This window comes from Oryctolagus cuniculus, chromosome 7, assembly GCF_051225735.1.
Source record: "Oryctolagus cuniculus isolate XC-2025 breed Fujian yellow rabbit chromosome 7, ASM5122573v1, whole genome shotgun sequence".
In the NCBI taxonomy this organism is placed as follows: Eukaryota; Metazoa; Chordata; class Mammalia; order Lagomorpha; family Leporidae; genus Oryctolagus; species Oryctolagus cuniculus.
In genome coordinates this window covers 19,061,768-19,082,808 of record NC_142873.1, presented here as the reverse complement: position 1 = coordinate 19,082,808, position 21,041 = coordinate 19,061,768, and the positions used below count along the sequence as shown (strand labels likewise).

The following is a 21,041-nucleotide window of genomic DNA, read 5'->3' as shown; positions in this document are numbered from 1 at the left end:
GTTGTGCAGCTGCTGAGACACAGATAAGCACAGCTGCTTACCTGGACCCACAAAGTGGTTGGCAGTAGAGCTGCAATGAGAACCAGGTCTCCTGACCACTTCCTTGCTCACAGGCATCCCAGACCTTGGATGGAGCCAAGCCTGTGGTGGCCAAGCACATTTTTCCTGTATGTCTCTCTCTTCCCTACTTGTCTCTGAGCTCCCTAGAAAGAAACACTGTGTCACTGTGTCCAACACTGTCTGTTGGACCTGGCACTGTGCTTTGCACATGGTAGAAGCTAAATATACATGTGTTGAAGCAAATAGGTACAAAGGGAAAAGAAACTGAGTTGTCAGAAGAATAGCAGTTACATAGAATCCTATGAGATTCTAACTAAAATAAGATTTTCTAGGCTTTAGGCACAGCTGTGTGAGCACAGATGCTAGACAACTGTTGTAAAGTTAATTTGGGGCTAGATGTGCATAGGGTAATCTGGAAGAAAAGTAAAGAAAACTAATTTAAAAACTCAAGGGTAAAACCCCTCATAAGACTCACTAGTAAATTAGTCTTTTGTTTAAAATGAAGCTTAAGTGCTCCCTTTTGTATGTTCCAAGCTCCTCCAAAATCTTATGCATGCTCTTATTTATTATTATTTATCAGACATACTCTTAATGTATTTTTCATGGTTCTTTTTCAATAAATCCCAACAGATAATTTCAGTTAGGGTTATTCTAATTTCCTCTTCTTAGGAGGAAATTCATTTTGACTCAGGTGTTTTCCTAAATTGCCTGTCAATTTTCAGAACCTGAACCATCGGAGAAATCTTGAAACAGGAGGGCAGTACTGTAGTTCATGTAGAGCAGAGGGTATAAACCATCAGGGTTGTAGAAACCAGAAGTGATGGCAGCTTAAGGAGGGAGCCCAAGTGCCTGGAAACCCTGGCGATGCAGACCCAGGGTGCCTGCCCACCCCAGAGAGAATCTGATTCCAGGCCTGGAATCTGGATGGGTTAGATAAGATTAGGTTACAATCAATAGACATCAAATTACCCATAAGGGCTGCTTTTTAGCTTCTGTTTAGTATTCTCTCTCGATGTAGTTCTCATTGGTGGTGTTTGTCTTTGATTAGTCCTGAACTGAAATGACAGTGGAAGTCTGGTTGTGATGTGGCTTGCAAAAGAAGAAGAAGAACATAATGATCCTATAAAAGAGGACAGCTACCCCTGACACTGAAAACATCAGGGGATCCTCTTTCTGCAGGGAGACAATAAGATGAATTGGGAAAAAAAGCAACAGGATCCATGAGTGGGCGTCTGGTACAGTGGTTAAGCCGCTGCTTGGAATGACTACATCCCATATGGAGTACTGGCTCCTCCTCTTCCAATCCAGCTTCCTTATAATGCCCACCCTGGGAGGCCCCGGATGGATGGCTCAAGTACTTGGATCCCTGCAACCCATGTGGGAGACCCAGGTAGAACTCTTGGGTTCCTGGCTTCAGCTTGGCCCAGCCCTAGAAGGTGTCAGGCATTTGGGAAATGAGCCAGCAAGTGGAATGGACCATCTCTTCCTGTCTCTGTCACTCTGCGTGTAGATGAGTTTGGGTGTGAGTATGTCTGCCTTTCAAATGAAAATAAATAAATAAATGCTTAAAAAGAGAAAAAGATATTTACAAAACAGAGCCTAGAGGATGGCCCAGGGACCTTTCCCTAGTCTAATTTAAATATGCTACCTTGATATTGTCTCATCCACTGTGTGCTCGGAAGGTCATTTGTTCATTAGCTGCAAATCCACTCAGCAAACATCTGTGTGTACAACACTGACTCCCATTTACAGGGGAGGTGCTGAGGGTGAAACACAGATTCACGGCCCACAGATTTCAGTTTTTCTGTCCATCCCGCGGTGGGGAGAAGCTTGGTCAGAGCAATTAGGTTTTTAAAGCTGCAATTCATCCTGACAATTGCTATCATGGGTACTTACAGCATTAATTCTGTGAGTGACAAGTTAGAAAGAACGTAGGAGAAGTATCTGCAGCACTGTGGTGATGAGCTAATTCCCCAATTCCCTGGATTGACACAAATAAGCAACCGTGCAATTAAAATGGGATGGAGGATAGAAGGAGCCGTTTGTAGTCAGAAACACGTACAAGAAACGCAAGTGTCAAGTAAGCATGAAAAGATGTCCAGTGTCACTCGAAGTTTTAAATTCCTTTAAAATACTGGCACATTAGAGAGGTTTCAAAACCACGTTTTTGAAAGCTATAACTTGGGCTGCCACATACTGTTAGCTGAAGGGCAAGGAGAGAGTAGGCTCTGAAGTGTAAAAGTCTCTGGGTAGAATGTTACTGTTCCCAGTGTTGCACTGCCCCTCCTCTAAGCAGAAGGTGCACTCCCCACCGCTGCACTTCTTGGAGCATCCCCTAGAGTACGAGAGACTCCTTCCACTGTGTAGGGATCAGACTCCACATGTGATCTGCTTCAGCCGAGGACACACGAGTGGACGAGCCCTACACTAGGTCCAGGGCGTTTTAGGAGCCGCTGTGTATTTCTGCAGGCCCCCGTGTTCCGCTGCCCTTGGTCTGGAGCCCAGTGTGTTCCAGATAAAGGTTGATCCTTCCACCTGCATGCTGGCCTAAGACATTGCCTGGAGGGCGCAGAGGAGAGTATGGTAGGGCTGCCTCGGACCTTTTCCCTGGACTCCACGTTAACGAGAAGTAAAAACTCCACTGTTTTAATTTTTTTTTTTTTATTTTTTGACAGGCAGAGTAGACAGTGACAGAGACAGACAGAGAGAAAGACCTTCCTTTGCTGTTGGTTCACCCTCCAATGGCCGCCGTGGCCGGCGCGCTGCGGCCGGTGCACCGCGCTGAGCCGAAGGCAGGAGCCAGGTGCTTCTCCTGGTCTCCCATGGGGTGCAGGGCCCAAGCACTTGGGCCATCCTCCACTGCACTCCCTGGCCACAGCAGAGAGCTGGCCTGGAAGAGGGGCAACCGGGACAGAATCCGGAGCCCCGACCGGGACTAGAACCCTATGTGCCGGCGCTGCAAGGCGGAGGATTAGCCTCTTGAGCCACGGCGCCTGCCAACTCCACTGTTTTAAAGCACTGAGATTTGAGGGGTTTTTGTCTGAAAATCATGCGCTTCTCTAGTGAAAGCTGACTATAAAATGTTTTAACTCAGCAGTTGCAGTACTGCTAATTGGCTTAACTGAGAGATACAATCTTAACCTATGTGAAAACATAGGTGTAAGAGGTTTTCAGCAACACTGTTTATTATAACAAAAGGGAACAACCTAAAGATCCATCAGTAGATGGATCTGTGTAGTATACCCATATAATGGAATACTATGCATCTCTTTTAAAAATGAAGTCTTAGGGCCAGCACTGTGGTGCAGTGGGTTAAAGCCCAGGCCTGCAGCACCAATATCCCATATGGGTGCCACTTTGAGTCCTGGACTTCTGATCCAGTTCCCTGCTAATGCACTTGGGAAAATCAGCAGAGAATGGCCCAAGTCCTTGAACCCCTCCACCCACATGGGAGACCCGGAAGAAGCTCCTGGCTTCAGACCAGACCAACTCCAGCCATTACAGCCACATAGGGAGCAAACCAGTGGATGGAAGACCTCTGTCTGTCCGTCTGCCTCTCTCTCTCATATTCTTTCAAATAAATAAATCTTTAAAAATAAAAATAAAAATTAGGTCTTATAGCTTGGTAGAATTATTTATGTAGTTGTATATTGCAGGATTTACAATTCTGCTACTCAATGCCTTTGCTCAGCTTTGTTTTTCAAATGTGTCAACCTCATTTGATTGTGGCTGTATAATATTTTACATGTGAGTATACCACATCTGTTCATCATCAATTTTCCAACTGTATTTGCATGCATGAAAAATCTGCATGCCTCTTAGGCACATGGGCAAGGTTTTCTCTGAGAGACCCATGAGTAGAATCATCAGATGGCACAATATGAGTGTCTTCAAATTTTATGGATATTTCTTAATTCTCAAAAGTGGCTGTGCCCACTTTGGCCTCCCAAATAGTGGCCCATGCAGCTGAACTTATCCTCCTGCAATTGTCATTGTATATAAACCATAATTTCTTTATCCAGTCAACAGTTGATGGACATTTGGGTTGTTTCCATATCTTAGCTATTGTGAATTGTGTAGAATGATCATGGGGATACAGATAACTCTTTCATATGCTGATTTTCTTTTGGTTTGGGTAAATTCCCAGGAGTGGGATGGCTGGATCGTATGGTAGGTCTATATTCAGATTTCTGAGGTATCTCCAAACTGTCTTACACAGTGGCTGTACCAGTTTACATTCCCACCAGCAGTGGATTAGGCTATCTTTTCCCCCACATCCTCGCCAGTGTTTGTTGTTTGTTGATTTCTGTATCAGAGCCATTCTAACTAAAGTGAGGTAAAACCTCCTTGTGGTTTTGGTTTGCATTTCCATGATGGCTAGTGATCCTGAGCATTTTTTCATGTGTCTGTTGACCATTTCACTTTCCTCTTATGAAACACAGTGGCCGTACTAACTTACATTCCTGCCAAAAGTAAACAAATGTTTCCCTTTCTTCACATCCTCTCTAATAATTGCTACCTTTGACTTTTTGATACTAGCCATTGGTAGTAATTAGGGTTGAGAGCATAAATAATACATTTATTAATAGCAAGAGAATAACAGGTAGAATTACTTCATGTAAAACTTGTGAGATGGTGTCTCAGTGTGGTCTTCTACTGCATGTCCTGTGTATTGCTGATTTTGAGCATCTTTCATACACCTGTTGACCAGTCACATGTGTTCTTACAGGTACTAGCTATTCAGATCTCAGCCCATTGTGGATCAGGTTATTTTCTTATTATTGAGTTGAGTTCCTTATGGGTTTTGGATATTAACCCCTTATAGAGGTCTGCTTTATAAATATTTTCCCATTCCACATGCTGTCTCTTCACTCTGTTGAAAATTGCCTTGGCTGTCCAGAAGCATTTTAGTTTCATGCGATCCTATGTGTCTATTGTCTATTTATGCTTTTTGTTTCTTGTGTTTTTGGATTTGTGTGTGTGTATTTGGATATATATATAATTTATATATATTTGGATACTATATATTATATATATATAATATCCAAAAATAATACTGCCCATAATAATCTCATGGAGCTTTCCCCATGTTTTCTTCTATCAGTTTCATAGTTTAGGTCTAACATTTAAGCCCTTAATCCATTTTGAGTTTATTTGTATGATGTGACGGAAAGGTCTCATCTCCTATTTCTTGTGGGGATGCAGTTGCCTCAACATATTGATTGATTTCCTCCTTGGACCTTATTGACACTTTTATCAGCTGACCATATGTACAAAGATTTATTTCTAGGTGCTCTATTCTGATCCATTAGTCTGTGTGTGTGTTTTTATGCCAGTACCATGCTGTTTGGGTTACTACAGCTTTAGTGTATTTTGACATCCAATTTTGCTTCCAATTTGCTCTTTCTGCTCAAGATTACTTTAGTTATTTGGGCTCTTTTGTGGTTCTATACAGATTTTAGGATTGTCATTGGAACTTCCCTGGTAGGGATTATACTTTGTCTGAAACTTCCTTTCAGTAGCATGGACATTTTTAAACATAATTCTTCCAAGCTATGAACACAGGATATCTTTCCATTTTTTGTGTCGTCTTCAGTTTCTTTCATCAGTGTGTTATTGTTTTCAGTTTGCAAGCCTTTCTCTTCATTGGTTAAATTAATTCATAAGTATTTTACCCTTATGTAGTTATTGTAAATGGAATTATTCTCTTAATTTCTTTTTCAGATAGTTCCACGTTAGTATATAGAAATGCTACTGATTTTTGTATGTTGATTTTTTTACACTGCAACTTATTTATCAGTTTTAACAGTTTTTTGGAGGAAGTCTTTAGGGCTTTCTGTATATGATATTAGGTTATCTAAAAACAGCAACAATTTAACTTTTTCTTTTTCCATTTGGAAGCCATGTATTTCTTTCTCTTGACCAACTGACCTAGCAAGAACTAAGTGCATGAAAAGGATCATTCACCATGATCAAGAAGGACTTATCCCATGGATGCAAAGATGATTCAACATACATGAATCCATATTCACGTAATACATACCACATTAGCACAATGAAGGTCATCTCAGTTGATGCAGAAAAAGCATTTGACAAAATTCAGCACATTATGATAAAAATTCTCAACAAACTAGATGTAGAAGGAATGTACTCCAATACGGTAAATCCTCAATTTTAGTCTATGTGCTGCTGAAGAAAGCACATGGTAAATCCCACAGGTAACAAACCCACAGCTGAGGTTACTCGACAGTGGAAACTTAAATGCTTCACACGTACATTCAAGTGTTTGTATGTTATTTTTACCTGTATGTCAAAAATATTAGCTTATTTATAAATATAACCACATATGAGGATGCTTCAAAAAGTATAGACACGGGGAGAAATTAAAGATGTTTGTTTTGGTGCAAAAACTGTTGGAAATCCATGCCTGGTTTTTCATAATACATATTTTCCATGAACTTTTTGACAGTCCTTTATATGTTCACATAAACATTTTAGGACACTTTAGAAAAATGTAGGTTTCCTCTGGAAAATGATAAGATAGGTCTTCTACTTGCCAATGTTTTCCTTTCTTTAGTATTTGGAATTTTTTAGAAACTACACGTATTAAGTTTATAAATTTAAAAAATGAGAGGGGACTAATCCAGGTCAGCAGCTTTCTGATGATATGGATGAGACAAAAGACTTAAAGCTCTCTAAACCTGTGTTTTCTCATCTGTAAAATATGGTTAGAAGTATCTACTTTGCAGAACTGCTGTGAAGATCAGAATAGAAATTATTCATATAAAACATCTCGCAGAGTGCCTTTCACATAGTAGGCACTAAATAAATAATAATTGTTTACATTATTAATAAGAATGTAGGCTATGCTCTGTTTGCAAATTGACTCTCCCTGAAATGTGCAGAGAAAATGTATGTCTGTTCTTTATTTCTCAATGATTGATCTGTTCTTCCACTTGGGCTCCCCATGGGGAGAAATGGATCTTAGTGCCAGGAAACTTAGTTTGATTCAATAATTTAAACCTACAGCCAAAGTTTGAATCTCTTGCGGTAAATGCTGTCTCTTTAGATATGAAAACATACTCTGTTGCCTCCCTGGTAGGGAGTGGCAGATTTAGAAAAAAAAAAAAAAAGTCAAGACACCCAGTTACATCTGTATTTCAGATAATCTACCATAACTTTTTAGCATATCTCAAATACCTCATGGGACACATTTATAGTAAGAAAACATTCATTGTTTATCTGAGATTCACATGTAACCAGGTGTTGTGCATTCTATCTGACAAACAGAGCTTTGGGTGAATGGGGTAAGGGTGCAGTGTTTGGGAAAATTGCCCCTGGACTCCATGAACTTGAATGTGCACTTAATGGTTTCTGGGTCCACTGACAACAAATAGGTGTCTACTCTGATGTCCACGGCTAATATGACCCATAGTCTGCCTCTCGGCATAGATGGGTCCCACTGATACTGCCCACCCCTACCTCTCAGTGTAGAGGATGTCTTTGCTTTTCTAACCTGTGCTCTTTGGCTCCTGGGCCAGGATGTCCTCCCCACAGCCCCTGCAGGGAACTTCTTTAAGGCACCATTGTGGTGGGATCTATAGCAGGTTCCCCGGCTCTCAACCCAGCCTCAACTCAACCTATACGGGCCCTCAGAAGTGTGTGGCAAGTCCTGACAGTGACCCCTAGGACACTGAACTCCAGCCATCCTTTTATTTTAAGATTTTATTTATTTGAGAGGTAGGATTACAGATAGAGAGGGAGACAGAAACATCTTCCACCAGCTGGTTCACTCCCTCAAATGGCTGCAATGGCTGGAGCTTGACCAATCAGAAGTCAGGAGCCAGGAGCTTCCTCGGGGTCTCTCACGTGAGTGCAGGGACCCAAGCACTTGGGCCATCTTCCACTGCTTTCCCAGGCAATAAGCAGAGGGTTGGATTGGAAGAGGAGCAGCCAGGGCATGAACTGGCACCCATACAGGATGCCCAGGCCACAGGCAGGGGCTTAGCTCACTACGCCACAGTGCTGCCCTCTCCAGCCATCTTTATGCCCAAATGTTGTATATTTTGTGGCTTCAATGTGGCTCCCCAAACCAAAGCATAGCATAGCCCAGCCACAGTGTCCCCACAATGGATCTGTTTCCCTCTGACCACTGCCACCCTCTTGCTTCTAACTTCTACTTTTTCCCTTCATTCTCACCTCTCACTTCACTTTCTCCTGCACAATCCACCTGAGCCAAGAGGAGCAGCCCCCTCTGCCTCTCCTATATACTGTATGATCACTCGTTCAGCATGCCCTCCACGAATGTGTGATTGTCAATAAAGTCAGTGAGACAAATTCATGGAACACGCAGCCTAGCGCAGGAAACAAATACACTGGTAGTTCCATATTCAAAGTGCTGACCTAATGTGTGGTGATGAGCTGTATAAAGAGAAGCTGAGCTAAGGATCAAGCCTGATCACATGGGTAGAAGAATGCTGAGATTGGGTGGTTGGGGAAGGCATTTGAACAAGTGAATGAGTAGACAATAAGCCATGTTAATGTTTGGAGGCAAAGCATCTCCGGTAGCGAGAAGTGTCAGTCTAATAGAAATAGACTCTAGGAAAACCAGCTAGTTATAACAGAATGAGTACAAAAGAGGCTAGAAGAGTCATCAAGACTGCCTCTTAATCTGTTTTCAAAGATATTTTTCATTCAGAAAGCCCTCTTTTTTTCTTCCTGGACCCCCTTTTACTATAGATAATGGAAAAGTCAACTTACAGAGAAAACTAATCGGGGCCACTTTGCCCCGACTTGTACCTTCCCGCCCATTCCCCACGATTTGTAACAGCCCCACCATTGGGAAACTGCACGCCAAAGTGATTTGAAGAAAAACTGAAGCATAATTTAACATTTTAAAAATCTTCCTATTATGTCAGTTTTTACAAAATGTTCTGTGGGGTCTAGTTTGTGGAGTGACTTTCCTGGTGAAGCTGATTTAGCACTGAGGCTTGAGGCATTTATCAGAACTCAATGAAACCTCCCCAGAATTTGTGTTTGGAAAGCAAAAAGGTTATAAGGATAAATATCAAATGTCATGCTTTGTAAATGATGTTTGTTGTCATTACAATATTCGAAAAATATATAGCTGTTCCTCAATTCACAGCAGAGTTACGTCCTGACAAACCCATAGATTGAAAATCTTGTAAGTCAAAAATGTGTTGAATACACTGATCCTACTGAACATCCTGGATTAGCAGTACGCTGCACTAGAGCTGCCAGTAGTTTTCCCTCCGTACCATGTGGCTGTCTATGAGCCTTGACTCACTGCTGCCCACCCAGCATCATGAAAGAGTATCATACCACACATATCCAACCTGGGAAAAGATTAAAATTTGAAATGTGAAAGTAGGGTCTACCGCTTTTCCACCATTGTAAAGTTGAAAAATGTCCTAAGTCATGCCACTGTAAGGCAGAGACCATGTGTACTTTGAACTGTGTTCACTGTAATGACGTGGGTGTCGCTCCCCGTCTTCGTGGAGGAACGACACAGGACCCTGTGCTGTTCTTTTGTCTGCTCGGCCCTCCCCGGGTTTGCTGCTGGTTCTTCCCGGGTTGGCTGCCGTCCCTTCCACCTCCGTGGAAGGGCGGTTCCCCCTGGCCACTTTCCCCACTTCCGCAGGGGAGCAGCACACCGCCGGCCAGCTCTCTCGGGGGCTGCACAGGTGTTCCTTCAGATAGATGTTCCCCTTAGATGTTCCTTGTGCATGTTGTCTCTCTCCTCTTTTATAGTCCTCCTCCGCCAATCCCAACTCGGCTGCCCACACGCCGAGTACGCTGCTCTCCTCCAATCAGGAGCAGGATCTACAGTTTATTGGTTGAACTGGAGGCAGCTGTGTAGAAGCTGCTTCTCCCTTCTCAGCGCCATATTGTGGGAGAGCAGATGCATAGAATAAGTCTTAATTCCAGTAACTCAGTCCAGTCCGGGTTGCTCCCCACACGTGGGTGCTGAGTTAGAGACCTATGCCTTTAGCAACCCCAGGGAACTGGCCTCTGCCATCCTCTACCAACGACTCTTCATGAAATTGGGTTCTGCAGACACCATAGATTTCCAAGTTGTAAGGACAGCTTGTCTTCTTCCCTTTTTTTTATTCTCAACTAAACTAGTGGTCTCATTTTTCTTTCTTTTCTGACTCCTCTTCCTCTATTCAATACAGGTCCTGGAGTTCCGACAGTGACGGTGCACAACACAACAGACAAGAAAAGTAAGTGCCTTTTTACTTTTTAAAAAGATTTTATTTATTTATCTGAGAAGTAGAGTTTCAGACAGAGGGAGAGACAGAAAGGTCTTCTACCTGCTGGTTCACTCCCCAGATGACTGCAATGGCCAGAGCTGAGCCAATCTGAAACCAGGAGCTTCCTCCAGGTCTCCCATATGCATGCAGAGGCCCAAGCACTTGGGACATTTTCTACTGCTTTCCCAGGCCGTAGCAGAGAGCTAGATCAGAAGAGGAGCAACCAGGACTCTATAACCAGTGCCTGTATGGGATGCTGGTGTCCCAGGCAGAGGATTAACCTACTGCACCACAGCATCAGCCCCCAGTGCCTTTTTTCTTAAATCTTCCTTGGATTCAGAATAAAGGAACAAAAACATTTCCTGAGATGTTGGCCTTTAAGAGAAACTGAGACACAAACCGATTAAGAAACAGTTTAATTTGGTTTGCTTAGAGCTGCAGCCCAGGAAGACCTAACCCAAGCAGTGTTGGATTTGTGTCCCAAAAATCTTAAACTGCAAACAGACTGTAAGCAGGCAGGGGGACGACATCAGACGTTGGCCAAGGACTGAAGTTGGTGAAGTGAGGGCTTGGCTAACTAAGGAATGTGCACACAGCGTTCTCAAGAAGGGAGGGGGAAAGGAATGGGCTGAAGGTTGAGATGTCCCTACTCACCGTCTATGGGATGGACATGTTCTGCTTCGAGAAACACTGTCGCTCTCAACACGTAAATAACACAAAGTAGAGAGGTCTGGGTGTAGTGAGGCCTTGGCATATCCTGGGAAGGATGTGCATCTGCACAAGGTCAAACACTCTTCAGTGGGTGTGACTGGACTTGGGTTCCCATGTCCCCTGACCTAAGGTGTCCAGGGTGCTTCAAGGTACTTGGTCTTTTGACTTTTTTTTTTGTCCTAGTTTTCTTTTTTTTAACTTTTATTTAATGAATATAAATTTCCAAAGTACAGCTTATGGATTACAATGGCTTCCCCCCCTGTGGGGAGCAACTGAGACTAGACTAAATTACTGGAACTAGGACTAATTCTATGCATCTAATCTCCCACAATATGGCGCTGAGAGACAGTAAACAACTTCTACACAGCTGCCTCACCAGTTCAACTAATAAACTGCAGGAGCTGATCCTGCTCCTGATTGGAGGAGAGCAGCGTGCTCGGCATGTGGGCAGCAAAGCATGGATTGGTGGAAGAGGACTATAAAGGAGGAGAGAGACAACATGCACCAGGAACATCTGAGGAACATCTGAGCAACCCCTGAGAGAGCCGGCCGGCGGGGGTGCTGCCCCTCCGCGGAGGCGGGGAGGCCGGCAGCTAACCCGGGATGGTGTCGTTCCTCCGCGAATGGGGGAGCGACACCGCCCCCATAACTTCCCTCCCACCTGCAACCCTCCCCTTTCCCTTTCCCTCCCCCCTTCCATTCACATCAAGATTCATTTTCAATTATCTTTATATACAGAAGATCAGTTTAGCATATATTAAGTAAAGATTTCAACAGTTTGCACCCACACAGAAACACAAAGTGAAAAATACTGTTTGAGTACTAGTTATAGCATTAAATCACAATGTACAGCACACTAAGGACAGAGTTCCTACATGAGGAGTAAGTGCACCAAGTGGCTCCTGTTGACTTAACAAATTGACACTCTTGTTTGTGGCATCAGTAATCACCCTAGGCTCTTGTCATGAGTTGCCAAGGCTATGGAAGCCTTTTGAGTTCACCAACTCTGATCATATTTAGACAAGATCGTAGTCAAAGTGGAAGTTCTCTCCTCCCTTCAGAGAAAGGTACCTCCTTCTTTGATGACCTGTTCTTTTCACTGGGATCTCACTCGCGGAGATCTTTCATGTAGGGTTGTGTGTGTGTGTGTGTGTGTGTGTGTTTTCTGCCAGAGTGTTTTGGCTTTCCATGCCTGAAATACTCTCATGGGCTTTTCAGCCAGATCCGCGTTCCTTAAGGGCTGATTCTGAGGCCAGAGTGCTGTTTAGGACATCTGCCATTCTATGAGTCTGCTGAGTATCTCGCTTCCCATGTTGGATCGTTCTCTCCCTTTTTTATTCTATCAGCTAGTATTTGCAGACACTAGTCTTATTTATGTGCTCCCTTTGGCTCTTAGTCCTATCATTATGATCAATTGTGAACAGAAATTGATCACTTGGACTAGTGAGATGGCATTGGTACATGCCACCTTGATGGGATTGAATTGGAATCCCCTGGTATGTTTAGAAACATACTCTACCATTTGAGGTAAGTCAGCTTGAGCATGTCCCGAATTGTACATCTCTTCCCTCTCTTACTCCCACTCTTATATTTAACAGCGATCACTTTTCAGTTAAGTTTCAACACTTGAGAATAACTGTGTATTGATTACAGTATTCAACTAACACTTGTTAGAATGACAGGAAAGACTTAAATCAGGATCATCATGCAAAATGACTATCTTGACAGGGAGAGGTCAGGCTCCAGTCTGAATATGGTAGGGATAGCTGGAGATTTATGGCCAAGAGCAGAGGGAAGGGGTCAGCAAGTGAAAAACACTGAGAGGAGCCCCCAAGGGTGGAGGATTCTTGCTAAAACAGCCCAAAGTCTTAGACATCAAAGACAGGGGATGAGGAACTTGATCATGCATCTAGGGTGGGAAGATCCTTGCTAAAAGTGGATGTTGCAAGTGGAAGCCAGGAGCCAAGGTTGAGGCCTACCCAAGAGAGGATTTCGAGGAGCCTGGCTCAGGGGTGATTAAAGATTTCAGTCAAGGGATCAAACTTTCCAGACTCTCCTGGGGGACTCAGCACAGTTTTGCTTGAAGGTACCTGCCTGCAAGTTGCAAAGTGCACGTGTATTTACTGGAAAGACTTGAAATGGTAGATGTGGTCAGAGGCAGATGCTTAGGAAAGCTGTTATAGAAAACCCCAAAACTTATTCAAAGAATTTATAGAACCCCCAAAACTGGATCTACCCAGTGCACAGCAAGCCAATTATTGACATCAGGGTAGTGGAACAAAGTTAAGTATTTATTGCAAAGCGCAGAGCAAAGAGCCAGGCAACTATTGCTTAAATCACCAAGCTCTCTGAGGGATTAGAGGTAATTGTTCCTAGAGACTGAGGTTGAGGCTGGGAGGCACATCTTCAGCTCACGTCTGAGTCCCTGGTGGTTCTGCAGTACCCATGGCCTTCGTTCGACTGGTTGGTGATATCATGTTCTTTGGAATTTTGATGATGGTGAAGGGGGCTCCATTCAGCCTGGGGGCTATATGCAAGTGGTAGTTGCTTTTTGCTCAGGGTTTCTTCTTCAGAAACCCCTCCAGACAAGATCGGACATCAAGATGTTGTCTATGGGAGAGATAAGTGAGTTCATACATCTTGCGTTCAGGGATCCTGTAGGGCTGGCTGTACTACAGCGAGTTAATGTTAGTAAGAGATTGATTCACAATCATAAAAGCAGGGAAAAGCAGCTTAAAGCTAAGGGGAGGAGGCTGGGAGACCATGAGAGACTGGGACCTGATGGTGTATTGCATCTGAAACCAGGGCACTGTGTACAGACTCACTTTCAAAGCTGAGAAGAGAAATCGATTGCCCATGGTCCCACCCTCTCTAGGCCTTACTCGGTCCTGCCCATGATAACCTATTTGTTCTCCCCTCCATCTTACTCCTTCTCACTATGGTGTCATACTTGGTACCCCCTTCTCTGACTGGAAGTCAAAACTCATGGCCAGTTTCTAGTTCAAGTATCCAAAATGGGATCTAAGATTTATTTGAAGAAATAACAGTTTAAAAACCATCCCAAATGATGATTGTTGTATGCCAAAATACTAAATAATTATTAGAAATCCAAAATTAAAGGATCATTAATAATTAAATCAGAAATATAAATAAATAAATGGGTCTTAAAGTGGCTTAAGTGCCAAAAGTAATCCAGAAAAAAAAAAGGCCAAAAAGTAGATGTCAGAGTGGAGGAGAGTAGATGGTAAGGCCTGTGATGGCCTTCCCATCATTTTTTAAAGATTTATTTACTTATTTGAAAGAGTTACACAAAGAGAGAGAAAATCTTCCATCTACTGGTTCACTCCCCAAATGGCTACAATAGCCAGGGCTGAGCTAGGCCAAATCCAGGAGCCAGAGCTGCTTCTGGGTCTCCCACATGGGTGCAGGGGCCCAAGGACTGGGACCATCTTCTGCTTTTCCAGGCACATTAGCAGGGAGCTGGATTAGAAGTGGAGCAGCGGGGACTCAAACTGGTGCCCATATGAGATACTGGTGCTGCAGGGAGCCAATTTACCCACTTCAGTTCAGTGCCAGCCCCTCCCATCATCTTCCTAGGGAGCGTCAGTTTGCCCATTGTTGAGGTGCACCTGCTCCTGGCTTCATCTCCAGCCTCACCAGGGGACTGTTCTAAAAACCTGCTGGGCCATATGCATGATAGTGTCGTGACATGGTTGGATCCAGGCTCTTGTCTGATGCAGGAAGGAATTCTAGGACTAGACACAAACAGGGTCAGTAGAAGGATATGATTTATTTGCAAAGCAAAAGTACACACTCAAGAGGAAGCATGACCATACTTGAGAATGAGCTGTGCCCATGAGGGTTAGGATCACTCCTTGATATGCTCTGGAGGCATAGTGGGTAGTGTCTGGGGTGAGGTTTGAGTGCCACTCATTTTCTGGCTTTTTTAGAAGTCTTGAGAGTGTTGTAGCATCAGATACACGATGGGAGTAGGAGTGTCAGGCACGGCAATCTTATTACAAGATTATGTTATATAACATGTATGCAATATGTATATTATAATGGCTATAGGTCATTGTAGGGAAGCAGTCAACAGCCATGTTGGATACTTCCTGCCAGTGCTGGTTCTAGGCAATTGGCTTTGTGGAAATAGCAGTTTTCTGCAGCACAAAAGAGGGTGGGAGGTTTGGGTGGAATAGGCAAAGTTGTAGAGAGGGGCTTCTGAGCTCAGCTCTTCCCTATGGCTCCTTCCTTGCCAGTCTCAATAGGGCAGAGTCCCCTGATGGATCTCAGGAGTGACTGCCTGTGTTTCACAATGGTCTCCGCTCCAGCAGGTGCAGCTGTAACGAGCCCCCAGGGGTTCTGGCTGCAGTGTTGGGCTCAAGCACCTCATCTAAGAGACATACAGCAGCCCAGCAGTACTCTGTAGGGAATCCCCATGCTTAAACATCTCTTTAACTGTGGTTTTCACTTACAAATGCAAATGTTGCACAGAGCCTCAGCTGTGGCACCTCTTTATTACAAAAATATATACTATTTGTTTTGAATATTTGTTAAAATGGAATGGAGTATGTGAATAATTTTCTGCCCTCTTATGATCGTTTTCCTTTCTTAAAAACCAATGATCTGTTAAAAGTTGAATAAGGCATGTAGTGTAGTGAACAGAACTGTACAAGTGCCAGGTTCCTGGCCTGCCTATTGCACTCCTGTTTTGTAAGCTGCGTCCCTGGAGGTTCTGGTGGAGGAGGCCACAGGGCTTTGTGTACCATTTTTGTAACTCTCTGTGAATCTATCATTGTTTCACATTTGAAAGATTTTTCTTAATCTATGGTCCAATAAAAACTACACAACTATTTCTAGGACGTATGGTGGTTCTTAGAAAACCGTCTCATCCACATGCTTTCACTGGCTTCTTTAGGAGACGCTATTCTTAATCTTCAGGCTACCGTAGTGCCTACTTTTGAGAATGATTTGACTCCTGGGAGCATGAAGGCCCAGAGAACACTCTGTGAGTCACCTGTCCGCAGAATACTGGATCAACTGATTCTGGTTTTCCAAAGCTCTTGTGTGAATGAAAATGGAGCCCACTTATAGCTTAGATATGTAAGAAAACGTTTACTTATTCCATGTGTTAAAAATAATCCATGTGAGTGGCATGGAATACAATACTTTGGAAGGGAGTTCAGATACTAATTTACCAAATGTCCTCCAGTGAGTACAATAGCCTCAAGTTCCCAACGTTCTGAGATGTCTGATTAACAACTCTGTCCAGACAGTGTTGACAGATGGAGATCCTAGCTTGTCATCCATGTTCCATGAAGAACTCCATAAAGAAGTGTTTGCAAGAAACATTTTACTGTGTGCAGTTGAGCTGTCACTTTTATAATTTTGACTCCCAGGGGCAAAGAGATAGGACCCAGTGGGATAAGAAAAAGCATTGTGTACACAAGATGAAGTCGGTGTGACATGTCAACATTCCTTTTTTCTACTTGAAATTTAACAATACACCAATGGGGGAGACACCATTGTACCTTATCTCAACAAATAGCTGATTAATAGGAAACTAGACAGAATTTATATCATGATGTGATGTGTGGAATTTATTTTCCAAGCCTGTTTAGATAGCTGTGTGTGAACTCTGGTTTTCCTGTAGCCTAATTCAAAGTCTGGGAATATTTCACCCTGCCCTTGCCTGCTTCTCAATTCCTAGCTGTCAGTAGAGATCAGGGTGTCTCAGGAGGCTGACTTAAGCCATGGTTTTGCTTGGGAAAAGAATGATTGAATGTGGCTGAGTTAGTTGTAACACCCACCCTGAAGAGGAGAATAGGAGTCTCCTCTTGTTCAGGGTTAATTTTACCCTCAGACTCTGTGGTTGGGGAGGGTAGGGGAGAGGGTCCAAGCTAGTTTCTCCAATCCTTCCCACATACAATCCAAGCAAAAATTCTGCAGAAGGTGCAGAAGGAGCAGGAGGGCAGAGGGAAGCCTCCTGTCCCCATAAAGACTCTGGAAGAAGGAAAAAAAACAGCCAAGAGAAATCCTTGTACTGGGGTACAGGTGTCTCAGGGTGCCCAGAGGAGAGGGTTCCTATCCTTGAGTTGAGGAAGGGGACGGGATAAGGCTGGAGACCTGGTTCCCATATTTGAAGAGTTGGGAATCTGCTTAAAAGAGATTGCAATACTTAAAACAGTGCAACTGCAGAGCACTTCCATCTATGTTATATTTTCTTGGCTCCTCATAGTAACTGTCAGGAAAGAAAGGCAGCACCAGCTCCATTTCACAGGTAAGAAAATCGAGATTCAAGCTGCAAGTGCACTAATGGCTAAGATGGCATTTCTTCTGAAATTCTGACCATTCAAGAACAAATCTTCTCAATGAGAGGAAAAGACTCTGAAAAAGAGGAAGAGAGATGGAGGGAGTAGGAGGCGGAGAGAATGAGAAAGAAGCAAGGAATAAAGGAAAACCAGCAAGAAGCCCCACAGCAAATGCTCCAGTGAACATGGACTTATAAAAGATTAACAAAATGTTTAAATTTTTTAAAATTCACTCAGTGTGTCAGCAGACACGTCAGTCCCATGCACACTCTGTGCCAATCACAGTGTGGGTCTCTGGGAGAGGCTGGGACTTCTTGGAAGTGATTATTTGAGCAGGAGACCAAATCCCTGACCCCCCTGGACACTGGCCACAGGTTCCTTCTGCTCTGCCTCGGGGGTTGGCACCTGCAGATCAGGCTTTGGGCCCACCTGGAAACAGGAACCGAGAGCTGCAGGCCTTAAATGCCCAGTCCAGCACCCTGACTCTGGCCTGCAGGTATCGGATGGGGGTGCGGGCGTTTGTTCCAGCGAGTTTAACTTTTGATGTTTCTGATGTTCTCTCTTGGAGTTTCACAGCCCATGTCACCCCTGGCTGTGCCAGCCTCAAACAAAACGCCCTGTGTTTTCATTCTGTCTGCCAAGCTGGTGCATCTCCAGTGAGGCAGCAGGTGCCTGCCCCCCCCCCCCCCGCCCCCAGCCCCGAGCGCGCGGTGTCCTGTCCGTGGTGCGGCTGGGCCGCATCAAAGCACGCAGGTGAACCAGTGTCTCAGGCAGGCAACAAAGCCGCTGTCAGGCTGGCGCCCCACAGGCCGGGCGGGCCTCAGGTCGGTTTCAGATCAGTTGCGCGCTTTCATGATCGCAAAGGCCGCTGGAAATGTTCCAGCAGCAACACGAAGACACCGGTGCAGCCGCCGCCTCCCTGCAGACGCCCGGCTTATCCGCACATGCAGCCCCGCCCACGGGTCCAGGGCATTAGGATTCTGCCCAAGTCCACACCATTTGCACTTGCTCTGCTTGACGCTCCCGTCGTGAAGATCTTGGGTAAACAGATCCCTGTCTTGGCCCCGGGCGTCCCTCAGGAAGCAGTGCTAACAAGAGGGCCAGCTGAATGGAGCATGCGCACTGGACTGGGGGCGGTTTTAAATACTTTACATATTGTAACTCATTTCATCCTCAGCAGCCTCTGAGGCAGGAACTGTTTTCTCCCCCATTTCTCAGTTAATAAAACTGAGGCACAGGAGCCACAGTGATGTGCCCAATGCCTGCAGTCATGTGGCTCCCGCCAAGCCCATTTCTGCATCCCTAATCCAAAAAACAAACAAAAAAAACTCTGATATGCTCCAAAATCCAAAATTTTTTGAGTACTGACATGATGCCACAAGTGAAAACTCTCACACCTGACCTCCTGTGATGGGACACAGTCAAAACACAGGTGCATGCCGGCGCCACGGCTCACTAGGTTAATCCTCCACCTAGCGGCGCCGGCACACCGGGTTCTAGTCCCGGTCGGGGCGCCGGATTCTGTCCCGGTTGCCCCTCTTCCAGGACAGCTCTCTGCTGTGGCCAGGGAGTGCAGTGGAGGATGGCCCAAGTGCTTGGGCCCTGCACCCCATGGGAGACCAGGAGAAGCACCTGGCTCCTGCCTTCGGATCAGCGCGGTGCGCCGGCCGTGGCGGCCGTTGGAGGGTGAACCAACGGCAAAGGAAGACCTTTCTCTCTCTGTCTCTCTCTCACTGTCCACTCTGCCTGTCAAAACACACACACACACACACACACAGGTGCACTCCGGGCTGCACCTCATAGCAGAGAGCCTGGGTTTGAGTCCTGACTCCACTCATGAGTCCAGCTTCCTGCTAATGCACACCCTGGGAGGCAGCAGGTGATGGCTCAAGAAATTGGGTTCCTGCCATCTGCATGGAAGACATGCCTTGAGCTCCCAGCTTTAGCATGGCTCAGTCCTGGATCTTGCAGGCGTTTGAGGCATGAGCCACCAGACGAGAGACTATGTGCTCGCTCACTCACTCGCTCTCTTAGCTCTATTCTCTCTGCCTGCCTCTCAAATAAATGAATGAATGAATGAATGTTTAATGTGAGTGCACTAAAAATAATATGTAAAATCATCTTCAGACTGTGTGTGAGGTGTACATGAACCGTAAGTGGATTCAATGTTTCCACTTGGGTCCCCTCCCCTAAGATATCTCATTCCATATATGCAGCTATTCCAAAATCTGAAACAGTCCAAAATCTGAAAACAGTTCTGGCCCCAGCATTTTGACACAGGATTCTCAGCCTGTACTCACCGTCTGCTCATCTGCCTGGCCATCAGGGAGGCCCGAGGGGTGACCTCCCATCAGCAACATGGACCACCCAGCACTCCTACTGAAGAGAACCCCCGGGGAGGCAAAAATGAGCCCTCCCCTGTCCCAGGCTTCCTCAGGCCTTCTCCGCATGGCTTCTCCACCTTACACTGCCCCCGTGGTCTGTGAGAATCAGCTCTGGGTTGACTACACAGCCAAACACCTCTTGCTGCTCTGAGAAGCCCCCCACATCACAGGGAAGAGATCGGGGTGAGGCCCCGTGGATTCCAGCACTCTGTTTCCTGTAGAAGAGGCTCAGCCTCTGTGCACAGGCTGGTGGTGTACTCTGTGGCTTGGAAGGGACTCAACCTTGAACTGTACCCTCACACGCCAGCCACTAATCCCCTGCGCCCTCAGCTGGCCATCCACCCTTCTATTTTTGATGCAACTGCAGCAACCATTTAGTGTGGTGGGTCAGCACGGCTTGGAGCTTGACACAAAGCATCACTGCCCATTCCTTTAACAGCCGAGGGAGGATAAACAGTTGAAAACAATCCACTCTGGGTCACACAGCAAAGTTCAAGGCCAAGACTAGAACCCAGGTTGGTCCAACTCCAGTGCACCTGCTCCTGACTGTTGGGCCTTACCAGATGTCTGACAAGGGGAGTTCTTGGGACCTAGGAGCTCAGTAGCCTTTGCACCATGGGCACCTGGGTATTGCATTCACCCCAGAAGCCTCTGAGAACTGCTCTAAAATCAGTGCTGATGATGTAGCACAGAGTCCTTGTGTCCTTCCTAAGTCGGAAACTTTCTGGAAGCTAGATCTGTACGCCTGCCGCCAGGTAACATGAAAGCAAGCAAGCTCCAAGACAGGTGACTCTCGGACAAGCTGTAGGAAGTCTTGACAGGTCGTGAACGTGTGGCCTGCCTGCCACGACAGGGACTGCCAGAGAGGACAGAGCCAGAGGCACACTGGTACTGGGCAGCAACACAGTTGAGGCTGTGGAAGGTTGGGACCCTGACTTTGGGGGAAGGCTCATCGTGTCCTTGAATTCCAGCCTTGCTTTAAAATTTTGAAATTACTGTTTCAGAGTGCTTTGTCCTCTCTGCTCCTCCCCTCCCCTGACCCTAGAGCCCCCCTGGGAATATTTGACTTTTTTTCCCCTTTAGAAAATCTTATATGCAAACAGAGCCTGCGGGGTGTTCACAGATGTGACTCTGAATTATTTAAAAGCTGTTTCCTTAAGAATGTAATTATGGTTGGAACCAAAGTATACTCATTTGCTGCCTGGATATTCAAACAACTTAGATATTGGGACAGAGAGCCAACAAAATCACAGTTAATACACTGCTGGTTTAAATGTAAATATGGAAGGGTGTGCAACTTA

General features: G+C 45.1%; 1 protein-coding gene across 5 annotated transcripts in view; it reads left to right on the top strand.

Moving 5' to 3' along the window:
* DPP6 (dipeptidyl peptidase like 6) overlaps window positions 1-21,041 on the top strand; it is a 1,254,484-nt gene that overhangs the window by 1,195,096 nt on the left and 38,347 nt on the right. For all 5 annotated transcript variants that reach the window (XM_051857103.3, XM_051857105.3, XM_070077270.2 and 2 more), the window contains exon 17: window positions 10,257-10,304. In XM_051857103.3, the coding sequence (XP_051713063.3) occupies window positions 10,257-10,304 (48 nt within the window). The remainder of the gene's footprint in view (window positions 1-10,256; window positions 10,305-21,041) is intronic.